This window comes from Myotis daubentonii, chromosome 2 (genome assembly GCF_963259705.1).
Source record: "Myotis daubentonii chromosome 2, mMyoDau2.1, whole genome shotgun sequence".
Classification (NCBI taxonomy): Eukaryota; Metazoa; Chordata; class Mammalia; order Chiroptera; family Vespertilionidae; genus Myotis; species Myotis daubentonii.
The window spans coordinates 196,382,174-196,407,577 of NC_081841.1; the positions used below are offsets into that span (position 1 = coordinate 196,382,174).

Consider the following 25,404-nt stretch of genomic DNA (forward strand, 5'->3'; position numbering starts at 1 on the left):
AAATCAAAGAGCCACACTGTTTAATAAAAATTTATTGACTTACAAGTGATTATTTATCAAAAGACCATTAATAGCAGGTACTGAAATGATGTGTTACTGGGTGGTGCTGGGAGACTAATAGGAAATCAATGCAGCTGGCCAGCCAGAATGCATATGAGCAGCCCACCCCCCCGACAGCTAGCGCAATTCCACCAGCCAAATACACCAGACGCTACCCCTGGCGCAATGAAAAGTTCCCCCTTTTTATTTATCGTTTACAAATGAAATGATCAATACTTTTAATCTAGAGCAAAATTTATTAACTTTCCCATCGGAGAGAGACATATTGACTGGGGGGAGCGGGAGTGTTGGTGCAGTGGAAGATGGATGGCGGGATGGTCGTCTCTTAACATGTCCAAGAACCAGTGTGCATGCAGCTGCCCTTCCAGCGGGTGTCCCAGGCCACACAGGCGAGTGCAGCCAGAGAAACCGAGGCTGGCCACTCTGGACGCACAGCAGGCGAATGGGGCCTATGACTCAGGGACTCTCATGCATCAGGGACCGTGGGAAACACTATTCCTGACCATTGAGGTTTTGGCCAATTCCAAAATCTCAATGGCTGAATGTATAGTCCCATCATTGGTAGGTGCTGCTGCGGCGGGCAGAGACAGGACGTGCCCTAGCCTCGGCACTGGGCTGGGCTGGGCACTCAGGGCTCTGTGCAGCACCCCCCAGCACCTCACCCCAAACCTTTTATCACCTCTGAAGAGCAGCAACAGGGAATGGGTCTGACACAGTTAAGAATCAAGTTCCAAAGTTGGTTCTACTGTAGGATATAATTCATATCTCCTTGTCTCACTTAGTAAAAGAGGAACATAATGAGGATGTTGTCTCAAATTGCTCCATCAACCTTAGCCCGGCTGAGCTCTGGCCTGGCCCACAGCTTTCTAGTGAGCTTCCTCTCGCAGCGGAATTTTACTACCCTCTTTAGAAAGTTCCTTCTCTAACTGGCTGGGGTAAAAAATCTATTTGAGTGAAAAAAGTCTTTCCAAGATCTGCCATCAAACTCACCTGGGCCCACAGTCACCAACACGGCTGGGGACTCTCCTTCGCGCGTGGACACCCTCTGGTGGAGTTTCACTAGCCCCATTGTTTTGCAGGAAGCAAATGGTTTTAAAATGGCTTCTCAAAGTTTGAACTATGGTTTAAGTTACAGAAACTGCGGAGGTGGAAAAGGCTTTGGAGGTCATCTAGCCCAGGTCCTTGGTTTCGGGGGAAGGAGCTGTCAGAGAAGCCCAGTCCAAGCAGCCAAGAGGTCATAGATTTGGAAGTGGGACCGGAAGCTGCTGGTGCTCACGACTCACGAATGCCACACTTGGTTCTGTTCTAAGAGCACCGTCTTTGCTGCTCGGATCACAAGAGGGAGCGTATTTTGTATTTTATATGCTTCCCTGTTATTATCCCTGAGTGCCATGAAGTTTTACCCCACAAGACCAACTCCGTTACCCCAAACCAAGCATTTTGAATTATGGAGAACTGGGGGCCTGCAGGGTCCCCAACTAGAACGATGGAACAGTCTGAAGTGTCTGCATGCTTGTAACAAGTGCTAAATTAACGTTAGAGATTTGTTGTGGGGGGTACGGCGTAATTCATCTCTCCTCTCCCCACTTAGTAAAAGAGGGATGTAATCATTGCTTAGTCTCCACAAGTTATTTCTTTACATAGTAGTGATTCTAAACCAGGTTCCTGCAATACTTTGTCATCAGCAGTTTTGTTGAAAATAACGTGAGAAAAATAAAGATAAAATATTAAATACCTATGAAAATCATAAATGTATTCATCAGCAGGCTTTTTTTCCAAGCAGGCTTTTTTTCTTTTTAAAGGGAGTTTAAAGAGGGACCCTGGTCTTCCAGATCCATTTTTAAAGATGATTCCAGCAGCTTGAAAACACTGTAAATATCACCTCTTATAAAGGCTGATAATCGCTGTTTCCTCCTGAATACTTTGTAAAGCAGTTCATAAGGCGGTTCTTGCAGTCATAATAGTGTTTTTATTCGAGAGTAAAATGTTTCACTGGGTAGCAGGTAAGAGGAAATGGGGCAAAGAGGTTAGGCAGTGGTTAGGGCGAGTTACACTCAGGTGAGGCAGGCAAAGTGCTATCAATTCCGGAGCCTCAGGGGCGGGGCTTCATTCCCACGTCCCCAAATCGCAGGCTGGAGGTGGACTTGGAGGTGACACTTACCACGGCTGGTGCAAAACCCCGAGAGGTGTGGTGACTGGGCCACGCGGAGTGGAGGGAAGTGGGGGGAGGATACATGGCAGGGGTGAGGCAGCTCTCTTCTGAGGGATTGGAAACTGGTAGACCCCTGACCCAGGAGCTGAGGGTGGCTTGGCTCTGGATCTGCCTTCAGTGCCTGCAGGTGGGCGCAGGGGCCATGAAGCCTGCTGCCTCCCTCTGGCTGTGTGGTGCACACACACCACAGCCAGTCCTGCCCCTCACGGACTCTCCCAGGCCCCCGCTCCTGCCTGGCCCTGTATTTCCTCATGGCTTTCCTCTGTCCTTACAGACTGCCCCGGCCATCCTGCCTCTCGCGCCCACCTCGACACAGGGTGCCCACATCACACACCTCTAGTCCCAGGGCACCGTCTGTGCAGAACTCCACATCTCCATCCCTGCTGGGAATTCCCAGTTAACCAGGGAGACGTGCGAACAGACATCTGATAGGCTTTCAAAGAGCAGCAGCAGAAGCTGCTGAACAATGCTAGTCCTCAGACCAGAAGTCACGCTTACACCCGCCAGCCCTGGCTTCTGGGTTCTGTAACTTTGTTAAGGAACGTGTTGCTTAGGGTTACATCTAGGGGAGAAAGAGTGAAGGGAAAATCCCCTCTATTCATTCACCGTCAAAGACCATTTTATTTACTCACAGAACAACGCCGAAGCCAGGGCAGCAGCGCCAAGCTCTGCCCTTGTCCTGCCACATCTCAGGGTCCTGGACTTGGAACACTGAGCTCCATTATCCTTCACGCACAGTAGCACTTCAGTCCCCACAACAACCCTGTGAGGTAGGTATCACCACCCCTCCCCTCCCGATCCAGGTTACAGATGGGAAAACTGAGGCACGTGTTAACAAAGAGCAAGTCACATGGGAGTTTGGGGGGCACTGGAGTTTGAACGTGAAATGACTCCTGGTTCCCACCACACACTAGTCACGGGTCCGTCCTGCCTCTTCCCACGCCCTTGGGTGACTGCATGGGAATTTAACACTTCATTCTGCCGAAAGCCCCGGCAGACAACAGTTTCCTTTATCCAGTCCGCCAAGCCCAGGGCTGGGCGATGCGGGGCTGGCCGGCCACCCTGCCTCGCAGTGCCTCTCCTCCCGAGTGGGTGGCCCTTCCCCCGGCCACGTCCCTGGCATGTGGGTGTCCCATGGGCCCAGCACGGGAATGTGGCCGAATCCTCCCCATCACTCAGCCCCGCGTGCGCACAGGTGGAGGGCTGACTTTAATGGCATTCATTCCTCCAATGGACTTAGTGTAAAAGAAACAAGAAGGCCTCTCGTCCTGGGCGGCAACACCCAGTAGCACTCGCTTCAGAGGGCAAGCCCGGGCCCTGCGGCTCTGAAGAAGCTGGCGCCAGGATCCAGAGCAGCCCGAAGACCTGAGTCTGGAAGGAATGCAGCAGTGGGGGCGGCGGCAAAGACTCCAGCTGGCTCCCATCAGGAGTGCCAGGATTCGGGCACAGCGGCTCCGGCCAGTGCGAGGTGTGGGCTCAAGACCGGCTCCTGTCCTCGTGGTTCCCAACAATCATCTTGCTGTACAGCTTCTGCTGCTCCTCTTTGAAAGCATCCTTCACCTTCTCCCTCTTCAGACCACCATCCCTGGGGAGAGGAAGGCTGCATGTAAGGACGACGCTTCCTGCCCACCCTGCACCACAGCCACTGCCCCATGCTGCCCAGAACCGAGACACCCTGCAGAAACGAAGGTCCTCCACGGCCTCTCATCAGGGTGAGCTCAGAAACCGGCCCTGGACTGTGGAATCCAGCCTTTCTACCTCAAAACTCACTCCTGCTCGGGGCCAGAATTCACCACTCATGTCCAAGGTACTGTCATTGCTTAAACCTACCAAGGAGTTTTAAGTTCTTTCTACTCCAACATTCATCCTCATCTTAAAAAAGACAAAGGAGCTATTCTGGCATTATGGAAAGTGAACCAAGCTTTAGAAACATTGAGACTTACAACAAATCGGTAAAATGGATCTGTGAAATAAAATCTGTAAAGTTCAGATCCAAGGATTCTCCAAGTTCATGCAAGCAATGAGCACAGGGGAAATACTGTGTTCTTCCTTCTGTGCTCAGGGCCAGTGCCATGGGGAATCCCAGCACTTCCTCATATCCCCAAATAGTGCACTCCACTTGGATTTGCTTCTAAGGTCCCACTCCCACCCGTCACCTCAACTCTTCATCTACACCCTAGAATTACCACATCTTCGATGACTAAAGAGAATCCATGCCCGTTCAGTCCCCACCCGCCCTTTTCTTGAGTTACGGAGCGGTAGTGGTGGAAGTCTCTGATGAAGCCCCATCACTGGACAGACCTTACCCCAAGACCCGACATTGCTCCACCCTCTCACATCCACAGCAAAGGCGTCCTTTCAAAGGCAGCCATGTCTTCCCCAGCCTTGAGAGGGACCGTGAGCAGTGCATGAACATTCTGGCTCTACAAGCCTGTCAGACCCGAGTTCAAAATCTGGCCCCCGTGTTTGTTCTGTGACTTTGAACATTGGTTACTTAATCTCTGAGTTTCAGTCTGTCATCTGAAAAATAGGAGCAACAATTTCCATACTTCACGGAGCCCCTCTGAGGATGAAGTAAGATCATATGGAGCACCCACAAATGTGAATTTCCACACTTTTCCCACAATGTCCACTCCAAAAATGCCCTCCAGAGCCCTGCACTTAACCTTGGAGATCCTAATAAGCCAGAATGGTTTCCCTGAGCCAGCAATCATCCGTCACTCTCCTGTTATTGGAGTGTAACTACCTCATAGTCCAGTATAAGGGTCTGCAAACTATGGTCACAGGCCAAACACAGCCTGACACCTGTTCTTATAAATGACGTTTTACTGGAACACACACGCTCATTTGTTTATGTGTCGACTCTGGTGGTTTTCCTGCCACAATGACGGAATTAAGCAGCTGCAGCTTAATGGTTCACATGGTCCACAAAGCCTAACATATTTACTGACGCTACAGAAAAAGTTTGCCAATTCCTGCCCTAGTAGGTAACACACTAAATGCAAAAATGGAAACTTGTGCTTTTCTGAGGATGATCCAATTTTGCCAAATATATGAGCTCAGAGCCCAGGACTCCTATGAGGGTTCCAGATCAGCATCAGGGCTCCCCCACCTGAAGGGACAAGACTGCTTGGTGCCCTGGTAGACGGGCACCAACCCCAGAGCTACAACTCACTGCTTTAGCCCAAGCATCCCGGGCTCATGCCCCCCGAGATCAGGGTAACAGAGGAGAGAGCAGTCAAACTGCTCACGCCCCAGGGCCGGTGAGCTTCATTCTCCACACCAGAGAGGGGAGGGGTCTTCGTAAATGAGGTCACAACTTAGCATTTCCTTCAGAAACTGACATTGTCTCGGACCCAGCTGATAAAATCACACAGACTCACCACAGCAGGTCCACGAGTCCTCCCTGCCTGGCAATGGCGGATTTCACCCTATTTGCAAACTGGACAGCATCTTCATCTGCCTGTAAGAAAGTGAACGAGACCACTGAGCCCAGGCTCACGCCGAGCTAAGTGAAGACCTCCGCAGCGGGGGTACCTACCTCTCTGGTCATGGGAGGCAGGTACCAAACGCTGCAGACGATGGCCCAGCTGGTCATCATTCTCAGCAGGTACGTCACCATCCCATACTTGCTGCTGTTCCAGAAGGCATCACCGAACTGAGGGTCATACTGAAAAACAGTGGACAGCAGTTCTGACAATGAATGCGTCCTTGGGGCAGTGTCAGTATTAGAAAGCTGATCCTAGCCCCTCCACAAACACCTCTGAAGTAATGCTACTCCCGGCGATTCTGACCTCTAGAAACATGAACCTCCCTGACTGACCCAAAATACTGCTGGAGATTCCCGGGGAGGACACCCTAGCGGCTTTCCTCAGACAAGTGTCCTCGTCTGCAGCGTTTGCTACCAAGTTTTAAATACCATTTCTAGTGCCTCTGACCCAAGAGAAAACAACTAGAACTGCTTCTGTAATTACGCCCTAGCAAAGCTAGTTATCTGTTTGAGCAGGAGGCTCTGCTCTGACTGACCATCGGTGCTCCCGAGTAAGCGGACGCACAGCGACAGTACAGGTCTCCGCCCCAGAGATGCTGCACTTCCCACCAGGACGCAGGCTTGTAAGAGACTTTCATTTGCCAACGACTCTAACGGAGGCAAAGGCTGTGATTCAACAGGATTTTGTGGGAAATGTAGCCAATGCTGTGACCCTCACTCTCACCAAACAGAAGACTAACGTAGTGACCGGCAGGCCTGGTGGGAGGGGTCCTGGCGCGAGTTGCAGAAGCAACAGAAGGAACTGAGCCTGAGGAGAATGCCTGAACAAAGCGGCATGGGACTGGTATCCAACGTCTGAAAGTCTATCACAGACAAGACGCGAGACTGGCTTAGTGTGATTAGAAAGCAAAGACCTAGGACCAGAGAGTGGAAAAATAAGAGGAGGTGGGATCTCAAGCTGATGCCACACAACCAAGCTGCCAGCCGTGTGGACAACGCCCCTGCGGGGAAGAGCTCAGAAGGAACACAGGCAGGAGGCTGTGCTGGGGACCCTGCACTCAGGGCACAGACCTAGATGATCTTCCAGGCCTTTCAAGCCTAAGTTTTATGATTCGCAGAATAGGAATTGGATAATTATACCCAGTTGAGAACCTGAGTACTGAAATGAAGACATTTAGATTTAATTACAGAAAATAAGAAATTTAGATATAACTACCGAAGGCTTAATGACTTCACATTATAATACCAAAAGGAAACCAGGGAGAAGAATGAGTTGTAAACATGTCTGTGATTTTAAAGTGTTGTCCTGTTTTGTAAAGCACTAACTATACTGCGTAGATTTAAAAATGTGATATGGTGAGTGTGTGAGTCCTTTGCTTAGGGCTGAGTCTCTATTCCACGCTGGGCAGACCCTATAGAGAGAAAAACAAGGCAAAAAGCTCAAAACAGCAATGAACTGCTCAAAATCAGATAATGACAATTTTGGTGGAAACAATTTTGGTGGAAGTGCAGTAAGAGTCTTGAAATTGCTAAGGTTATCCAAGTTCGGTTACTGCAAACTGCACAAAACTAGCAAAGTTTCTGTGGAGCCGAGCTCTTCATCTTATGGGGACTTTAACTTGTGACTGGAATGAAATGTTATGTGAGGTTCACATGCCTTTTCTTTCAGAGGAGTCCTAACTGCCCAAGGGTCTAGGTTCCGAAACTGGTTAAAACCACCCCCCAGCACAGGGTGCCCGGGGCGGCTCCTGACCGGCATCAGCAATGCCCAGGAGGAGTCAGAAGCCCAAGCCGGCACCTGCGTTCTCCCGGGGGAGCTAATGCTGCCAAGACCCAAGGACCCAGGTTGTCCAGTGAGCACAGAAGGCTTCTTTCCAGTGGTCTGTTTTTAATAAACACGTACGGGGAAGCACTGGGTTCTCAGACGCTAAAATGCAGGGTGGCGTGCAAGCAGAGCAAACGCCACTCTCCACTCCTGCACCCACAGCAGACACTGCATCCCCCACAAACCTATTGAGCAGCCCTGACCCCTGGATCCGCTGCCCTGCAGCCACTCTTCATCGGCCATCCCTGCCCTGGTGCTGCACCCACCTGTAAGCATTTGCAAGAGGAGCACCTCTTCCCCCACCGCACCAGCTGTGCTGGCAAGATAAAGATAAGAAACAGTATTTTCACAGAATGGTCTGCAGACAATAGGCAGACCCTTGCAAAAGTATGGAGACTAAATTCTAATTTCCTCACAGCTCAAATTTCCTCACTATTTTACCCTGATTTCAACCTAAATACTTTAAACATGTTAACAACAGCCTATGTTGTTCAGAATAATGTAACAGCAAACTTTTAGAAATAATATTGTGTATTTATAAAGTCAAAAGAATGCGAAGGGGGAGGTGAGGGAAGGAGAAAAAGGGAAAATGAGTCCCACCTCTCTGGGTGAGTTTGAACTATTAGAGGTACCAGTTCCTAAAAGGTGGGGGGATGGACTAGACAGGCCCTTAAGATCCACTTCACCTTATAAACTGTCCTTGGTACACAGATGAGCCGCCCTGCGCCCTTGCACCTTCGCCTCTCCACCAAGCACACAGATCGACTGGGGAGCACCCCCACTCCCTGCAGTAAGCCACCTCTTCAGGTGGAACACCTTCCATCCCAGCTAGATTTATGAAGACAGGTAATAAGGGGGGAAACACAAAGCTTATAAAGCGTTCCCCACTTCCTGAATTGGTGGGGGCGGGAGGCGTGGGCTGGAATCTGGCTGCTCCACATTCCAGGACTCCCAGTCCCTTCTAACAGGTTGTGAACAAGGCCAAATTCTCCCAAGCACTCGACCCACACGGCCCAGCCCAGGCTGCTCTGCCAAAGAAGATCAGCCCGCTGAGGGTGCCACCAGCGCCTTCCTTCACCTTCTCCGCTGCATCCTGTTCCTGGCAGCAGCCACAATGACCACACGCACCCTCAGAGGTCTTGTACCTTGATAGCAACAGGGTAAACCGTGGCTCCAATTTCAAAACTTCCCTTTTTGAACATCATCACGGATGTATTATTGATGCAGGTTCCTAAAATGCAAGAGAGAATAAAATGCTTTTTCTAACAGTTCTAATGACTCTTCAAACAGGATAAGTCTGTCCTCTCCTCAGCTTATGAATGAACATTTAAGAGAGATGAGCAACATACTCAGTCACTTCCTATTCTCTTACGACAGGACCAGTCCTTGATGAGCACACACCAGCCTGGATAAAAGGCCAAAGACGCCTGCAGATTTGGCAGGTCTCAGTAATAACTCTACAGGAAGCTGAAGACAATACTACAGAAGGGATTCTGCGTTTTTAGCCCCACAACCAATCTAAAAGGACCTAACATTATTCGTGAAAACAGATAACCCCAACAAAGGCTGAGGAACTTGGTGCTGAGGCAACTCCAGAGTCCCCATCCTGCACTTGCCCCTCCTCCCCCGCCCCCCCCACACACACAAACACAGCAGCCTCGGTGGTGATCAACGGCTTCTTACCCTCTGGGAAGATGAGGATAGGTAGCTTGCTTTTATCCTGCACGTGCTCAGTCAGTCTTTTAAAGAGAAAAATAAAACAGAGGGTCAGACAGCCTTAGTCCATTATCACCAGAATACATTTATGAATAACCTACATAGATGTGATACTAGATGCTGCATAAAAACAAGTGAACAAACATGACTCTATATTTTATAAACCCCAAATCTAAATCTCACAAAGATAAAACTCCTAAGGACAGGGAAAATGAGATGACTACTATTTAATTCATACAATTATTCCATTAAGTATTAAAGTTTGTATACAGAGGACATTGCACAGACTTGGGACTGTCTGCAGGACACACCTGCTATGGGGCCTTGCAAAGAGCACCCCTAATAAACGCCTGCTATAGAACTTCCACCAGCCTTGCTAAGCTGGGCCTACATCCACCTGGCTTTACACCCTGTCCCTGAGAGAGGCAGCAAAGGGACTTTAGTGGCAGGTTCACGTGTCCCTATAAAAGGTGGTCTCAGTTGGGTCTGGATTCCTCTCAATTTACTGCAAAGCTCCTGCCATTACTTGCACCAGATTAATCCTTTTTTCAAGCTTGAAACAGGGAAGCACTTTGTTGCATTGCTCTAAGTTTGTTTTTATTTGTAATAATAATTCCTTCTGAGATTTCAAATAGCATATGTTGTTTGTTACAAGGGGTGCAAGAAATTAGAAAGGTTTAGACACATTACTAACGGTAAATAATATTAGGGTTTGCATACATTTTTATATTTCATGTTTTAGAAAAAACATTTTTATTATTAAAGTGGTATAGGCTCAGTCTAGAAGACACCACAATTCTACTGTGGAGGGATAACTACCTCTAAAATGCACACTTCCTCTGTAACTGGTCATACAGACGATAGCATTTTGTTGATTTACCTTTTAGCCACCAGGTGGCGATCTTTCACCTCAGACCGCTCAAACCAGACGTGAGGGCAGGCCTTCACCATGGCTCTCTGAATCACACCCATGAGTCCCCCGTGCACTTGACCCACCTAATCTCAGACAAAGAAATAACTGGTAGTGAAGCCATCTTCATACAAACCCCCCACTCTGTGGAGAAAGCCCCAGATCCCACAAGATAACCACACCAACCTCTCACACTCTAACATTTTATTGATAACCACAGGTTTCTTACTATTGAGAAACCACTATAGCCTCCCTGAATCTTACATTTCTCTTTTTAATCAGTGATACCAGAGGTGTGTAATTCAAAACACAGCTGAAAATCCTAAAGTGAAATAATGAAGCTGAATGACACCTGTGTCAAGTGCCCCCTGCACAGATTCTCCAATGCCCTGGAGCCCAGTACATTCAAATCCTCCCTCCCTGTCTCCCCCCTTCCATGCCTAATCTCCAGCCACATTCTCAGTCACTCTGCTCAGAATATCTGCTATCAAAGTCCCAAGGAGTTCTCAGAAGCAACAAAGGCAAAAATCTAGACCGGAGCCCGTACATAAACATGTTTACCTGCTCATACTCTTAAGAGCGAGCTTAGTGAGGGGCCCAGAAGCCTCCCAGACCTGACCAGTCTCTAAAGTAAGAAGCCTGCCCCAAGAAAGCGAAAGAAAGAAGTCTTACCATGGCATAATAGCCATCACTGGCTAAAATGATGACGTCAATAGGAGAGGTATGATTGGCCACACAGATGCCACCGTTTCTAGGCCTGTTTTTCCTGTTTAGAATGTATGCAAAGCAATGCAAATTCATGTGAAACAATTCATTTGGAACTCATCCCTCACCTCAGCTTCACTAGCTCTAACTGAAAGCTCAGAAGAGCCCTGGTTGGCTGATTGTAGTTGGGTTGTGTTTTGCCAGCGCCACTTTCCCTCTGTATGTACCACTCACCTGTCGTGGTAGGTGATGATGGCTGTCAGGGCTCGCACGCAGATCCGGTAACACATTAAGTGAACGTGTTTACTCAGGAACTCCTTAAACCTGCAACAACAGGACAAAAGATTTTTGATTTTCTTTTACATGTCAGAAGACAGGAAAAGGTACTGACTCCAACAATTTAACTGTCACAGCCTACAGTCCTTTATGACTGCAAAGTATTTTGTAAGTATTAGTGTATATGGTAAAACCCGGTAATCTATTAGCATCTTTATGCCCATATATTAGGAAACAAAGCATGATGAGAATTGTTAAATTCACCTAAGTAAAGGGTTTAGAATTCATAGCCCTAGAATTTCCTGCACAGGTGAGTCTACTAGATTCCTTTCCTTCCCTTGAGGCAAAGAAAGGCCAGGGTCCAACCTCCTACCCAGCCTGGGCAGAGGAGAGGCTTATCTGCTCCAGAATTTCCCAGAAAAGCAAATTTCTCCTTCAAAGAACAAAGAAGCCCTATACACATTTCTTATCCTTTTACCAATTTATTAACACAGTAGAATGCTTAAAGGTAAAGATTAGCTGTAAAACTTGCTAAAACTGGACTCTACAGTTTGTGGTTTCTTTCCTTTGTCTTTAAATGGGAAGAGTGTGAGGGTTAGAGAGCTAGACCGGTAATAAAAGACTACAGTGCTGATGCCATTGTTTATTGTTGGGTTATTTCATCCACCTGAGATTCTGTGGCTTGGCTGCACCCAGAGAAGTAGCCTGGCCTTCATTACTGCAGCCACGTTCCAGAACTAACCACCCCTCGGCCATGGACACTCTCATTCTACTCACCTCCCATTTGGCAAGTATCCCACCACAGTTGTGCCCACCACCAGAAGGCTAATCCCTGTGAAAGCGAGAGCGATCCTGTAATGAGAAGACAAATTAAAACACAGCAAACAAATCCTCGCACCATGTATAGAACTGAATGTGGGAAATGAAAGCAGCATCATGAAACCACCCCCAAGACCCCATCGCCTAGGACAGAGGTGGGGAACATCTGGCCCGCAGGCCGTAGAAGACCTGATAAATCATTTGGCCTGGCCCTGTCCAGGCATTAGGGGTGAGTTAATTAAATGTTTGATCAAATACAGCAGGCTAATGTTTAAGTTGTTAATTTTGTGTGGCCCACAAATGATGTTCTAAATATCCAAATGGCCCTTGGCAGGAAAAGGGTTCCCCACCCCTGACCTAGACTCGAGTTCTATCCGGAAACTTGAGCAGGCCTATCAGAACCAGAGATCATTTTGATTCAAAACTGATAGCGACTATGGATTTGGCTCTGAACTGACACTATTTCCTCAGGCACGAGGCAGCCAGAATGATGGCAAATCCTATCGCTGGTTGGCTGCTCTCCCGCAGGCATCTGCTGTCCTGTCTTACCCTCCCCTTTGGCTTTACGGTGGCAGAAGCAAAGCTTCTCTGTGAAGCAACAGGAAGTAGAGCCTGAAGGTACCAGCATCTGGCAAAGCACACGGTACAGAAAGACCGAGATCAATATTGCCTCTGTGCTAGAGGAAAGAATCAGCTGCCCAGGGAGGAGTGGCCAGAGAGCACATCATGTTCCCTTCCCTGTGCTTCGTCCATCTAGACCAGCGGTTCTCAACCTGTGGGTTGCGACCCCTTTGGCGGTTGACCGACCCTTTCACAGGGGTCGCCTAAGACCATCCTGCATATCAGATATTTACATGACGATTCATAACAGTAGCAACATTACAGTTATGAAGTAGCAACGAAAATAATTTTGTGGTTGGGTCACAACATGAGGAACTGTATTTAAAGGGCCAGAAGGTTGAGAACCACTGATCTAGACACTCAATTGGTCTTTAGAAACCTATTTCGGTCTGATATGCAGAAAATCAGGGTCTTAAAAGGATGATCACCAGTACCCTTCCAAGGGTCAGAGGGACTGGCCAAGGAAAGAATCCTGCTATCCTTTCTAAAATGGGAAAACAAAGCAGGGACAAAGGTAAGCAGATCATGCATGGGGCTTAGGCAGCAGCAACTCAGGTCCTGTGGCGCCCCCTGGGGCCCTGCCCTCACCTCAGAGGCAGGAGGAAGCAATACCGAATCAGCACTCCTAAGCCCCACAGGATAGTGAGCCGGAGGCTGATGTACTGGAAGTTGTAATTGGTTCTGCTCAGCAGGTTCCAGGACTCCAACTCCTCCGCGGAGAATCTCTTTGTCACCTCATCATCCATAATGGTCTCCATCCCTTTCCGGCAAAAGTAGAAAATGTCAGAGAGCTCAAACTCTGGAGTATTATCCAGAGCCTTACTGCTACCACTTCGACGAATTTCTTTGATCTCTTCTTCTAGTGAAGTGGGATCTTTTGCAATAATTCCTGCAAAAGAGAACATCCCGTCAGCAGCGTGCTGGGAGACAGCGTGTGAAGGACGCTCAGAGGACACAGCCCACCTCTGACAGAGTGAGGAGTCTGTGTGGGAGTCCAGCACCCAGGAACATACTTCAAAGGGGGCGGTTAGGATAAGGACCAAGACCCAGTCTTACCATTGGTGTAGGGCTTGTAGAGTTGGTGGTTCCTCTCTTTGGCGCCTCTCTCCATTCTCAAGGTCGCCCACTACAGAGGGAAAACGGTAACAATCAAGAATAAAATCCTTCCTTTCAGGGAACTACTCCAATTCCATTCTGTGAAAGCCTCAAGCCCTGTCACCTGAGATCAGAGTGTAGCCAAGAAAGCACCCATTGTAAAAGTAAGCTCAAAGCTCTCCTGCTAGAGAAGGCCTCCTGCTTGATCACTAAGACCAAGAGTTAAGTCGCCTCCAGGAAAGAGCTGCAGACCAAGAGGCATGGGTAAGTTTCCAGCTTCTCACTGCCTAAATCTCTGTCTCAGGTTCCTTAAGGAACTCCCTAGCTGACTGTACGCGGACCTCACATATTCCTCTTTACTGCCAAATAGCAGCTATTCACAAACAGCAAAATCAAGCTTTTTCTTTTTTCACTTTTTAACTTTTTTTTGGTAAAAGCATCTATTTTTTTCATTATAATTTTTTTTATTGTTTAAAGTATTACATATGTCTCCTTTTTCCCCAATTGACCCCCCCCCCGCCACTCCCACCCCCCAGGACAATCCCCCACAGCCCCAGTGTCTGTGTCCATTGGTTATGCTAATATGCATGCATACAAGTCCTCTGGTTGATCTCTAACCACCCGCCCCCCTCTGAGGTTGGACAGTCTGTTAAAATCAAGCATTTTTAAAGTTATTGCCTGCCACCCGATGCTGCCTACCTCCCAAATTATTCCAAGAAAGCGACAATTTTAATTTTCAAGTAGAAAAATGGATTTAAGTAATATATATGTCTGGACTGTCCATTCACCCTCTGAGTAAACTTTTAACAGGAGAACCCCACTTAATATAGAAAGACCTAAGAGTGGGTCATTGTTAAAAAACAAAAAAAAGTATTAAGAAAAAAGACCACTATTTTGAAATTTAAAAAATTTGACACATATGTCCCTTACATCACTCATGCCAACACGCTGAAAGTTGGTCTTTTCTATCTACAGAAGAGAATGATAGCACGTCAACATCCTACATCACAAGAGCATTTAGACCAGGGATGGGGAACCTTTTTTCTGCCAAGGGCCATTTGGATATTTGTAATATCATTCGCAGGCCATACAAAATTATCAACCTAAAAATTAGCCTGCTGTATTTGGTCAAACACTTAATTAGCTACCCCTAATGCCTTGTCAGTGCTTGACCAAATGATTTATCAGCCCTTATATGGCCAGGGGGCCAGATGTCCCCCACCCCTGACTTAGACAAATGAAACTATGTACATAACAGAACTTGGGCAACTGCATAATACCCTAATTGTCCTCATTACTAAAATATTAATCGACTCTGGAAGAGATCTAGAAAAGAGAGTCTCTTCCTTCATTAAAATATTTATAGAAATATTTTTATTGATTTCAGAGATGAAAGGAGAGGGAGAGATAGAAACATCAATGAGAGACAATCACTGATCAGCTGCCTCCTGCATGCCCCCTTTTGGGGATTGAGCCCACAGCCTGGGCATTTGCCTGACGGGGAATTGAACCCTGACCTCCTGGTTTATAGGTCAACACTGAACCACTGAGCCACACTAGCCGGCCTTCATTAAAATCCTCTTAACCAAAGAGAGTCAGAGGCTGGGTCTCTCCCACTATCAAATAATGAAAGGTGAAAACATTAGCTCACTTATTACCTATAGGAATACATTGTCATCGAATAGAAAGTTATGTCCATGGTGATCAAAGAAATGGAACAGATATCTTAAAAGGTGTCTTTCAAACTTCTATTTCCAGTTATACAAGGTGGGAATGAACACTCTCATCCCATGACACAGCAAAATCCACATGGCCCAAAGCATTTGGTGTGGATTTTTCTGGCAGAGCCTGAAGTATTAGCAAGGTTGCTCTGCATGGTCTAGCAGTGCCAAAAGCAGGACACAAGTTTAATCAGTGATCTGACCTCATCTGGAAATTTCTTCAAACTCCACTGTCTAAAAAAAAACAGATGGCTTACAGAGTCACCCACTCAAAGACAGGTCTAAGGCAAGAAAACTCTCCTAACCCATTTTCTGTATTTCAGATATTTAGCCATTGATGTCTTTTGGCTCTATGCATAGACGACCTTTTCTAGAAGAAAATGTAAATATAACTCCTAAAATGGAGGAAGGTGAATTTCATCTGGGGATTCCATCTAGGGAAGAGGTGAATAAGGAGCAAAAAGTTTGTAAGCCTGGCCATACAGAGAGGTCACTCAACCAGAGTTTAAAGGGCTTTCCATTTTGACCAAGACTCTGTATTTGTACTGCAAGCACAAATAAAAGTACACAATCAGAATTGGTTCTGTAGTGACAATTCTGATACTCAGATCAGGATGCAATAGGCAGGTAATACAGACATCAGGCCTCCTGAGCATTAGAATTTATGTCTGTGAGGACTGCTTCACTCTGCAAAATTTAAGATGGCTGTGGTTTTTGTATTCTGTGTCTCCTAGCTCTATGACAAAGCTCGGTCATAAACATCCCCTTGCCCTCCTGCTTTGCACATTACAAAATGCTTCTGTTTAGGAAAGATCTGTCCAGTCAGAGCAGGGGAAGAGGGCAGAGTTGGAGGGACCAGGTTATCAGCTCAGAACAGCCTGTGAAGGAATGGCTGGACTACTTCACCCTGGCACAGAGGACTGAATGAAGCAACATCTGATAACTACACAACTGGCGTCTCTGCACTGTCACTTTAAAAAGTACAGTGTTCTGATACCCAGAATAAAACTGAGAACCCTAGGTTCACAGTTAATTTCCCTGTGAAGCCCTCTCCTCTTCTATGAAATGCCATTCACTACACTGTCAGTATCAGACTGCTAAATTATTCCCTTTTTAGCTTCTAGCAGACAGAGAAGAAACCATTTAAGGACATTAACAATGCTGCACTCTTAGGTGACATTAAACCCAACGCAGACCTTGGCAGGTGAAAAGCAGGCCCTGCCCTTAGAAGTGCAGAGGGTTCGATGGTGCACTTCTGTTGGGCATTCATTCTACTGGGAACTAATTTAGGAACTAATCACATGAGTGAGGTCTAACAGTCTTAGCCACACTAATCTCAGTGCAAACCTTCCTCTCCTTTTCAGTCAGTTCCATTGCATTTCCCCATGAACTAACTAGATATACCCAAAGACTCAGATCTTAAAAATCCAGCTCCCATCCTCCATTACCTTCTAAGTCCCAAGCAAAGGCTACATCTTTTAACAACTCTTTTCTCTCCCTGCTTCAGCTATAACCTTTAAGTAAACTGCCAAATCTACAAATCTTGACTTTGCACCCAAGTTCCAACCTCACAATTCCAATCACCCGCTGGTCTTCCTGCACCAAGTCCAACCAGGTCGAGAATTAAAGGCAACACACCTCCTTCCAAGCCCCGGTGTGTGCCCCTCCCTCCTCTCTCCTCCTGAGGTACTGGGATCACCATCCCTGTCACCCAAGCTTCCAGGCTTCCCATCTGTCACCAACTCCTACCAATGCTCCCGAGGCAGTCTTTCCCAGCTGCCTCTTGTGTCATGCCACTCCAATCGCTCTCTTGCCTACACTACTCATGCACAACAGCTCTTTAATTGCTCTTCCCTTCCTCCAACCTATCCGAACAGATGCTGCCAGTCTGTGTCATTTCCTTGCTCAAAACCCTTTAACTGCCCTGGCCAGTGTGGCTCAGTTGGTTGGGCATTGTCCCATGAACCAAAAGGTTGCCACTTCAATTCCCGGTCAGGGCACATGCCCAGAATGCGGGCTTAAGCCCCAGTAAAAGGTGTCTGCAGGAGATAGCCAATCAATGTTTCATTGTCACATTGATGTTTTTCTTTCTCTCCCTCTCCCTTCCTCTCAGTAAGAAAGCCTTAAAAAAAAAAAAAATACAAAACCCCTCAATAGCTTCTCAATGCCTAAAAAATATTCGGCTTTATAGTCTACCTCATTCCCTCCTGCACCCAACATTTCTGCTCTACAGAATTATGCACTGTCTCTAAAAAGGACTTTCTCATCTGTACGTCTAGAACGATTTTGGCTTTTCAAGATCCAGTTCAAATGCCAACATCTTACGTGAAATGTTATCTACCCAATTCCTGCAGTCAGAATTCATCGTGGCCTGTGTATTTTAGCTGGCATCACATTATGAATCAGTTATGCATGCATATGTATTTGTCGTTCTGACTATAAATACCTTGAGGGGCAGGAGCCAGAACCTACCCGTATTTGCAACTCCAGCAGAATCTGATAGAGTGCCCTGCACTTAGTAGGCAGTCGATAGGCTGCATTTAACCAAACAACTCCCAGTATTTCTTTTCATCAAGATCCGTATGAAAAGATAAACCTGAAATGATAAAACCTAAAACTACTTCCAGTCACCTACCCCATCACAATCATATTCTCATCTTCTTGATTTCGTCTTCAAAGTGACTCAAGGTTATGTTAAAATCACTCTTCTCACCGGGGCAGGGAGGACATATCTGACTAAAATGACCTCTTTCACTTATAAATCAAGCCAATTGGAAACTCTGATGACTTAGGCCAAATTTAGGAGCTGGTAGGAAATGCCCTGGATTTAGAATCTCTTGCCCATCCCACCCCATTCCCACTACCTGTACAGTCTATTCCATTTCCTCATGGTTCCTATGTCTCCCCACCAATCAATTCCACCTTGGAGTTTAGTGTTGGTCAGATTAAAACTCTCCCATCTTCTCTAACCTGACCTGATCAACCCTTTCCATGTCAGGCAAGAAAACTCAGCCCATTTGTTCTCATCATCTTTCTCCTTTATAACCAGGCTTTCTTCTTTCCTCCTGCCCAAATCATTCTCAACTTAGTTGAAAGTCCACTCCTAGAAATTCTACCCCAAATAATACCAGCACTGTCTTGAGGGTAAATATGAAGCACAAACATTATAAGAAAACTAAAACATTTAACATACTGCCCTCTGCACATGGAGATTTTCCATGACTCAGCATTAACAGGACTGAATTAAGTCTTCCAGGAGAGGGTACAGAAAAGACACTGACCGATCCATATTCTATCTTCCCTCCTTGGCAGGTATCATTACAAGGTTCTTTTACACAGAAAAACGAACTAATCGTAAACTAGTTATTCAGTCAGGGCTTACTCAGGTCCACCAAATGCACAGGAATATGGACTATTAGATATCCAGTTTTAATAATCTTTATGAAGATTATCTGTTACAGTACAAAAATGGCTGACGAAAAGAAAACAGATACAAAATTTTATGTACATGCTATTAACACAACCATAAAATATGAATGTGTATTGCCAAAGGCTGAAAGGTAATGCAAAAAAATTTTAAGGTGTTGTAAGCTGGAGAACATGAATGGATGTTTAAAAGTATTTAATATTATATCTGTCTGGTTATCTATTGCTACATAACAAAGCAGCCACACCTCAGTAGCTGAAAACACTACCATTATCCATTTTGCTCAGGAATCTGCAAATTGCAGAGTCTGGCATCAGCTGGGTGGCTCAAAAGCTGAGGACTGGGCCTCTCCGAAGACTTGCTCACTTCTGCATGTGGCATTGATGCTGGTTGTCAGAGCCCCACTGGGGCTGTGAGCTGGAACAACTTCACGTGGCCTGCGCTTCCTCACAATAATGGCATCTGGGTCCCAGGGGCAAGCATCCCAGGAGCCAGATAGCAGTTACAATGACTTTTCTAACCTAATCTCACATGTCACACAGCATCACACACACCACATTCTATGTGTGAGAAACAAGTCATAGGCAGATTCCCATTCAAGAGGAAATCAACCAGACTCCATCTACTGATGGCAGATCCTTGAATCACTTGGGGAGCTTTTAAAAATGCCCACCCAGACCAATTAAATCAGAATTTCTGAGGAGATTCTAGTGCTCCCAAATAAGTAGTTTTAAAAGGCTTTCTCAGGTAATTCAGATGTATGTTGGTTGAGAGAAACCCATAGAATTAAGATGGTCTTTGACATTTCTTCCAGCTGCAAAGTTATATATATCAAGTTATATGTAAGAGGGTTGATAAATATAACTTTGCAGCTGGAAGAAAGCTGAGAAGAGGCTAAATAAAGATCTCTCCTCTATTAAAAAAAAACCACCCATAGTATAGGTGTATTTTAGATGTATACATGAATATACAGATGTATGCTTTCCATGATCTAAAACCAGTTTGGACAAATCCAACTTATATCTAATACTACTGCTAATAAAAAAAATAGCATTAAGTTCTTACTGTCCATTAAGATCAACTCAGAGCAGTAACCTCTATTAAAGGGAGAGCCACCCTATGCCCTTGCTGATACATATCAGTTCTTGCTAGCCTACCCCTTACTCTAGCTTGTCACCAAGTACTAATTAACGATGATGCTCAACAGGAGCCATAGGGCATGTTGAATGCCTGATACCACCTCTTGGGGATAAGAGGTGAAAATATAGTTCTTGAATTCTAAATCTTGAGGTAAAAAAATGGGTACATACACACACACATTATTTCCATTATCATTTCTAAATCACAGTGCCCCAAACCAGTGATTTCCAAGATGTGGTCAGCAGAGTATCTGATAGTATAAAATTACCTGTCCTATGGATTAACCCAACAATATATACTTAATGAAATTTCCTTCGTTAATTATAATCTACCCTAAAGGTCACAAGAATGTACATTTAAAAATATAGTCACAATAAGAACGATTCACCTGGCTATGACCTTTAAAGTGTTAATTTTGGGAAATATTGTCAAAATGGAGCAGAGAATATACATGGGTTCTAGGCCTTTGTCCCACCCAAGTAAGCCAAGTTAAAAAATTTTAGCTACTACAGAAGATAGGCTGATAATTCCTATTTCTATGTTTTAAAAAATAAGGATTTCCTTAGAGCTATGAATTAGTCACTGGCTTATAAATTTGAATTAAAGCTAATCATCTGTTGTCTTCTAAAAGTTTATGAGCTGTTCTACTGATTCTATACTGATGTATGGTTTTTTTCACAGTGGCAAAATGGCATGGGTAGTTAAGTTATATGGTCCACATGAACCCTGGGCTCTACTGAAGATTTTCTTGGATTGAAATTCAAGAAAATGAGATTTCCTGGCTTATTAAAATAAACATTATACATTAGTAACTAGTCCAAAGACTGAGTAGATTACCACTTCTCAAACTTTAATGTGCATATGAAGCACCTGGATCTCAATGAAATGCAAAATATAATGCAGTAGGTCTGGAGTGGGCGTGAGCCCTCCATTGCTAACCAGCTCTTAGGTGATACTCATGCTGCTGCTCTCCATACCTCTTCCCGAGTAGCAAGGAACTTAATAACCCAGGAGACCATAAGTCATGCTCAGAAATCATATTACTGAAAACAGGTTTCAAACAAGTGCATGTATACATAGCAGCAATATTGACAATAGCGAAGTGGAAACAGTCCACCAAGAGAAAAGCAAATTATGGTATAGACACAATAAAATATTATTCAGCCCTTAAAAAAAGTACTGAAACATGTTACAATGTGGACGAATCTCAAAAACTTTATGCTAAATAAATGAAGTCTGCCAGGCACAAAAGAGCAGATTTTATATGATTCTATTTATATGAAATATCCAGAATAGATAAGTCTAGAGACAGAACAGGCTCCTTCCTGGTTGCCAGGAGCTAGAAGAAGAAAAAACAGGAGCAACTGCTTAATAAATATGAGGTTTCCTTTTGGAGTAATGAAAATGTTGTGGAACTAGGTAGAATTGGTGGTTTTATAACACTGTGAATACAGTAAGGGCCACTAAATTATTCACCTTAAAATGGTTAATTTTATGTCAATTTCACTTCAATTTTTAAAAATATAGAAAAATCATACTCTTAAAGAAATATTAAATGTCAAGACAACACCCAATATTCATTGATATACATAAAAAAGTTTCCCACTGTAATATAACATTTCATAGAGCTCACCATCTGAGCCTCTATTTCTTTATTGATAAAATATAGGTAACCTGTCCACTGCAGAATTATAAGGCAGCAAAGAAAAATAAAATTATTCGTAAGCCATTATTAGATACTATACGAACAAATAACCGAACATGTTTTTACTATTATGAGTGCATTTCTCAAATATACATGATCTCAGTTGTGGGAAATAAATAAAGATTTGGTAATGAGTGAAAACAGATATTGCTAATAAATTACCAAATCTTTCAGTAGATATTAAAAATCTTGGGCCCTGCCCTGGTAGCTCAGTTAGTCAGACCGTTGTCTCGATACGCCAAGGTTGCATGTTCAATCCCCTGTCTGGACACACACAAGAATCCACCAATGAATGCATAAATAAGTGGAGCAACAAATTGCTGCTCCTCTCTCTCTAAAAATCAATAAATACATTTCAAAAATAAAAGTCTTGGGGCACAGAACAGCTTCAAGGAATACACTTCTCACCCACCTCTTTTACATTATGACCAGTTTGGTTCAGCAGTATAATTAATTAGGTTCTGACATATATCAAGGAATTTATTATCCATCTTCTCTATCTTTAATAAAATAAAACAATTCATCAAATGCCCCTTCTCATTAATGATTTTGGTCTGAAATGCAAGAACCTATTTGAAATAAAAGTTTGAAGGAGAGAAAATACTCTCCCATACTTATCAGCGAGGGAATATTTCAGCAGCAGCTTCATCTCTCAGTATCTGTTACATAGGAAGTGGGATCTGGCAGCAATTTTTTTCTTCAATTTTAAGCTATTCTCTTTGAAATAAACACGGAACATGCAAAGTTAGTTAGGTTCTTTGCTGAGATGAATGGAACATACAAGTACCTTCCCTCAAAAGAAAGACTGCTAAAGGCTTTCCCAAGTACACATTTAGTTATTTTTTTCACTCAAAATGCTACTTCCCACTCTCGCAACTTTCTCAGATCCAATAGGGATAACCATCAACCCAAGAACAACAATTCTTTTCCTCCTCTGTGAAGCAACCATTTGTAAAGAGCACAACTCACCGCAAAAATTTTTAACAAAGTTTTCATGTAGAGCTTTCGAATACCAAAGGAGACTCCAAAAATAGCGGGGACTATGATGAAAACAAGAAGCAGGGTGAAGAGGACAGTCAGGGAGATGCCCAGGAGGTTGACAATCAGGCTATCAAAAGGCAGCAACAGGAACATGGTGGAGGGCCCAGGCAAGGCCATGACCTCCTCCCAAGAACAAAGCACAGCCTTCAGATGGTCCTCTCAGACAGCACCAGCTGGGGAAACAGAGTCAGCTCCCAACGGAGAACAAACTCCATTCCAAAGTCCACATCATAGAGAGCATGGGAGGGGAGTGAAGTAAAAAGGGCCACAGGAGGCAGCCCACAAACACCGGATCTCCCGGAACAGACGGGCTCGGGAGGTGAAGGAGGCAGGGTCAATCTTCAGGGTGAGCGTTCGAGTCCAGGCTGACTTTCTGTGACAGTGAGCAGCAAGGGCGGGATCTCTGCTCTGCTGCCCTTAGGCTGCTCCAGAGTTTTACTGTTTCTCCTGCCCGAGCGCATTTAGCAGATAAATCTGTCCTGAAGCTCTGTCATTGCCAGAAGTACCGAGAAGAGTTCAACGTGGTGCCAGAAATATCCTGGTAACTCCAGTGGAGGGGGGTGACTGCTGGCACTTCACACAGAAGGCTACTGAACGTGAATATGTAGAAATTAAATAACTGTTTTACTTAAAATTCCTTCGCAAGCTGAAAATTGGTTCATTGTAGAGAGTTCATATCTGGCCCCATTCTTCCTCCAGGGCTCCTGGTGCACGCTGCTTCCAGGACCCTCCTACCTGGACAGCTGCAGTCTTTGCCAGCAGGACACAGATGCTGGCACAGAATGTCTCATGCTGCCTGTGGTGAGTGTAATTCCAGACGCTCCTGGCATTGGCTTCCTCTGGATATTCTTCTCCCTAAGGCCCCCTTTTCTCAGCAGTGACCTGGGTTCTTGGCAAGAAGTTGCTTACATGCTGCCAAAGCTGGGGGTGGAAACAGAAACACCGTCAGTCACACGAATCCAGAGGACAAACGTCAATATGCTTTGGGGGTGGGAGACTGTTTGAGGATTAGCCTAGAGTCAGTGCCAGCTTCTCAAGCCATCAAGGTCAAAGGGACTGAGCAGAGCAACAGGTGGCAGACACAGATGTGGGAGAAAAACACACCCATGTTTCATACAGTTTTCAACTCCAATGATATAATCTGTGACCGCTCAGACTTTCTGAATACAAAACCGATGGAAATAAGGCACATCTGAAAAGATAAAGAGGGTATACTGTGAAAAGTAAATGTCCCTCCTACCTGTCCCCCAGCTACCCAGAGTTCTCATCCAGGCACAACCGCATTACCAGCTTCGTATTCTTCCCACCATTCTGTGCTTATACAAGTAAACCATAACTTCTTTTCTATGTGCCCCCAGTCTGGCAACAATCAAGATGGCATATTATGAACACTGCTCTTCACCTTGCTTTTCGTTTTGTCTTTAGCTCAATATATCATGGAAGAGTGTTCAATCAGCACATACATAGCTCCCTCACTTTTTGCAGGTATACTGTTTTTAACTGTAAAACTAATTAACTGGTTTTCTGCAGTTGGACACCAATGTTTCTACTTTTGTGCTGTTACACATAATGTAATGAATAACCATGTTGCATACATGACTTAGCACACAAAATGAACAAGCAAATATATTTTCATGATAAATTCCTAGAAAGGGAACTTCAGGGGGAAAGAAAACATAGAGTTTTAATTTCATAAGATATTGTCACATTTTCTTTATAGAGACTAAACTCCTCCAGCCTATCTCCCCACACTGGCCATTCTTTTTTAACTTGAGACTATTTTTTTAGAGCAGCTTTGAGTTCACAACAAAATTAAGAGGGAGGTACAGAGATTTCTCTTATATCCCTTGCCCCCCACATATGTAACAGCCTCCCCCATTATCAACATCCACCACACAGGTGCATTTGTTACAAATGATGAACCAACATTAATAAATCATAATCATCCGAATCCATAATTTACATTACAACTCACTCTTGTTGTACATCTTATCGGTTTGGACAAATTTATAATGACGTGTATCCATCATTACAGTACCATACAGAATATCTTCACTGCCCTAAAAATCCTGTGCTCTGATTGTTCATTCTTCCCTGCCCCAACCCCTGGCAATCAATAATCTTTTTACTGTCTCTATAGTTTTGCCTTTTCCAGAATATAGTTGGAATCAAATTGCACATAGCCTTGTTAAATTGGCTTCTTTCGCTTAATATAGCCACTCCTTTTTAGAACTCTACTATTTCAAGTACCTTACAAATGTATTCCCGTTTTGTATTACTCATCCCTGACCACAACTTAGCAATGTGAATCCTGAACTTGGGAGCATCTTTCAAACCCCTCTACAAACATTTTGGCTTCACGCCAATTACCTTCAGGCTCTACTTCAATATATTAAGCAGTTCAAGAATGAATGAACAGATAACTGAAATTACCTTAAATTTTGTCCAGTGCTTTATAGAACTCAGCTTTCACATGTGATGTTACAACCTGTCAACACATATTATTTCCATTTTACCAATTAGGAAACCAAGCAAGGTAGACACAGATCCAATTCATCTGACTCCTAACCCATTACTGCTCCCATTATATTCCCACACATCTAGTGATTAAAAGCCATGACAGTTCAGTGGCACCGAGTCA

General features: G+C 44.9%; 1 protein-coding gene across 4 annotated transcripts in view; it reads right to left on the reverse strand.

Annotated features, from left to right (window-relative positions):
• Positions 1 to 2,869: 2,869 nt before the first annotated feature.
• The window catches only part of GPAT4 (glycerol-3-phosphate acyltransferase 4), a 37,829-nt gene continuing 15,294 nt past the window's right edge, over positions 2,870 to 25,404 (reverse strand). For 2 of the 4 annotated variants that reach the window (XM_059685326.1, XM_059685325.1), the window contains exons 2-13: positions 22,692 to 23,684; positions 13,691 to 13,760; positions 13,223 to 13,523; positions 11,972 to 12,046; positions 11,153 to 11,242; positions 10,886 to 10,979; positions 10,184 to 10,299; positions 9,271 to 9,326; positions 8,733 to 8,818; positions 5,814 to 5,942; positions 5,656 to 5,735; positions 2,870 to 3,857 (exon numbers count right to left, since the gene is read on the reverse strand). In XM_059685326.1, coding sequence (XP_059541309.1) covers positions 3,749 to 3,857; positions 5,656 to 5,735; positions 5,814 to 5,942; positions 8,733 to 8,818; positions 9,271 to 9,326; positions 10,184 to 10,299; positions 10,886 to 10,979; positions 11,153 to 11,242; positions 11,972 to 12,046; positions 13,223 to 13,523; positions 13,691 to 13,760; positions 22,692 to 22,880 — 1,395 coding nt within the window. In that variant the 5' untranslated portion in view covers positions 22,881 to 23,684 and the 3' untranslated portion in view covers positions 2,870 to 3,748. Of the gene's footprint in view, positions 3,858 to 5,655; positions 5,736 to 5,813; positions 5,943 to 8,732; positions 8,819 to 9,270; positions 9,327 to 10,183; positions 10,300 to 10,885; positions 10,980 to 11,152; positions 11,243 to 11,971; positions 12,047 to 13,222; positions 13,524 to 13,690; positions 13,761 to 22,691; positions 23,685 to 25,196; positions 25,242 to 25,404 lie in introns of those variants that run through there. The other 2 variants (XM_059685327.1, XM_059685328.1) reach the window with 2 other exon arrangements.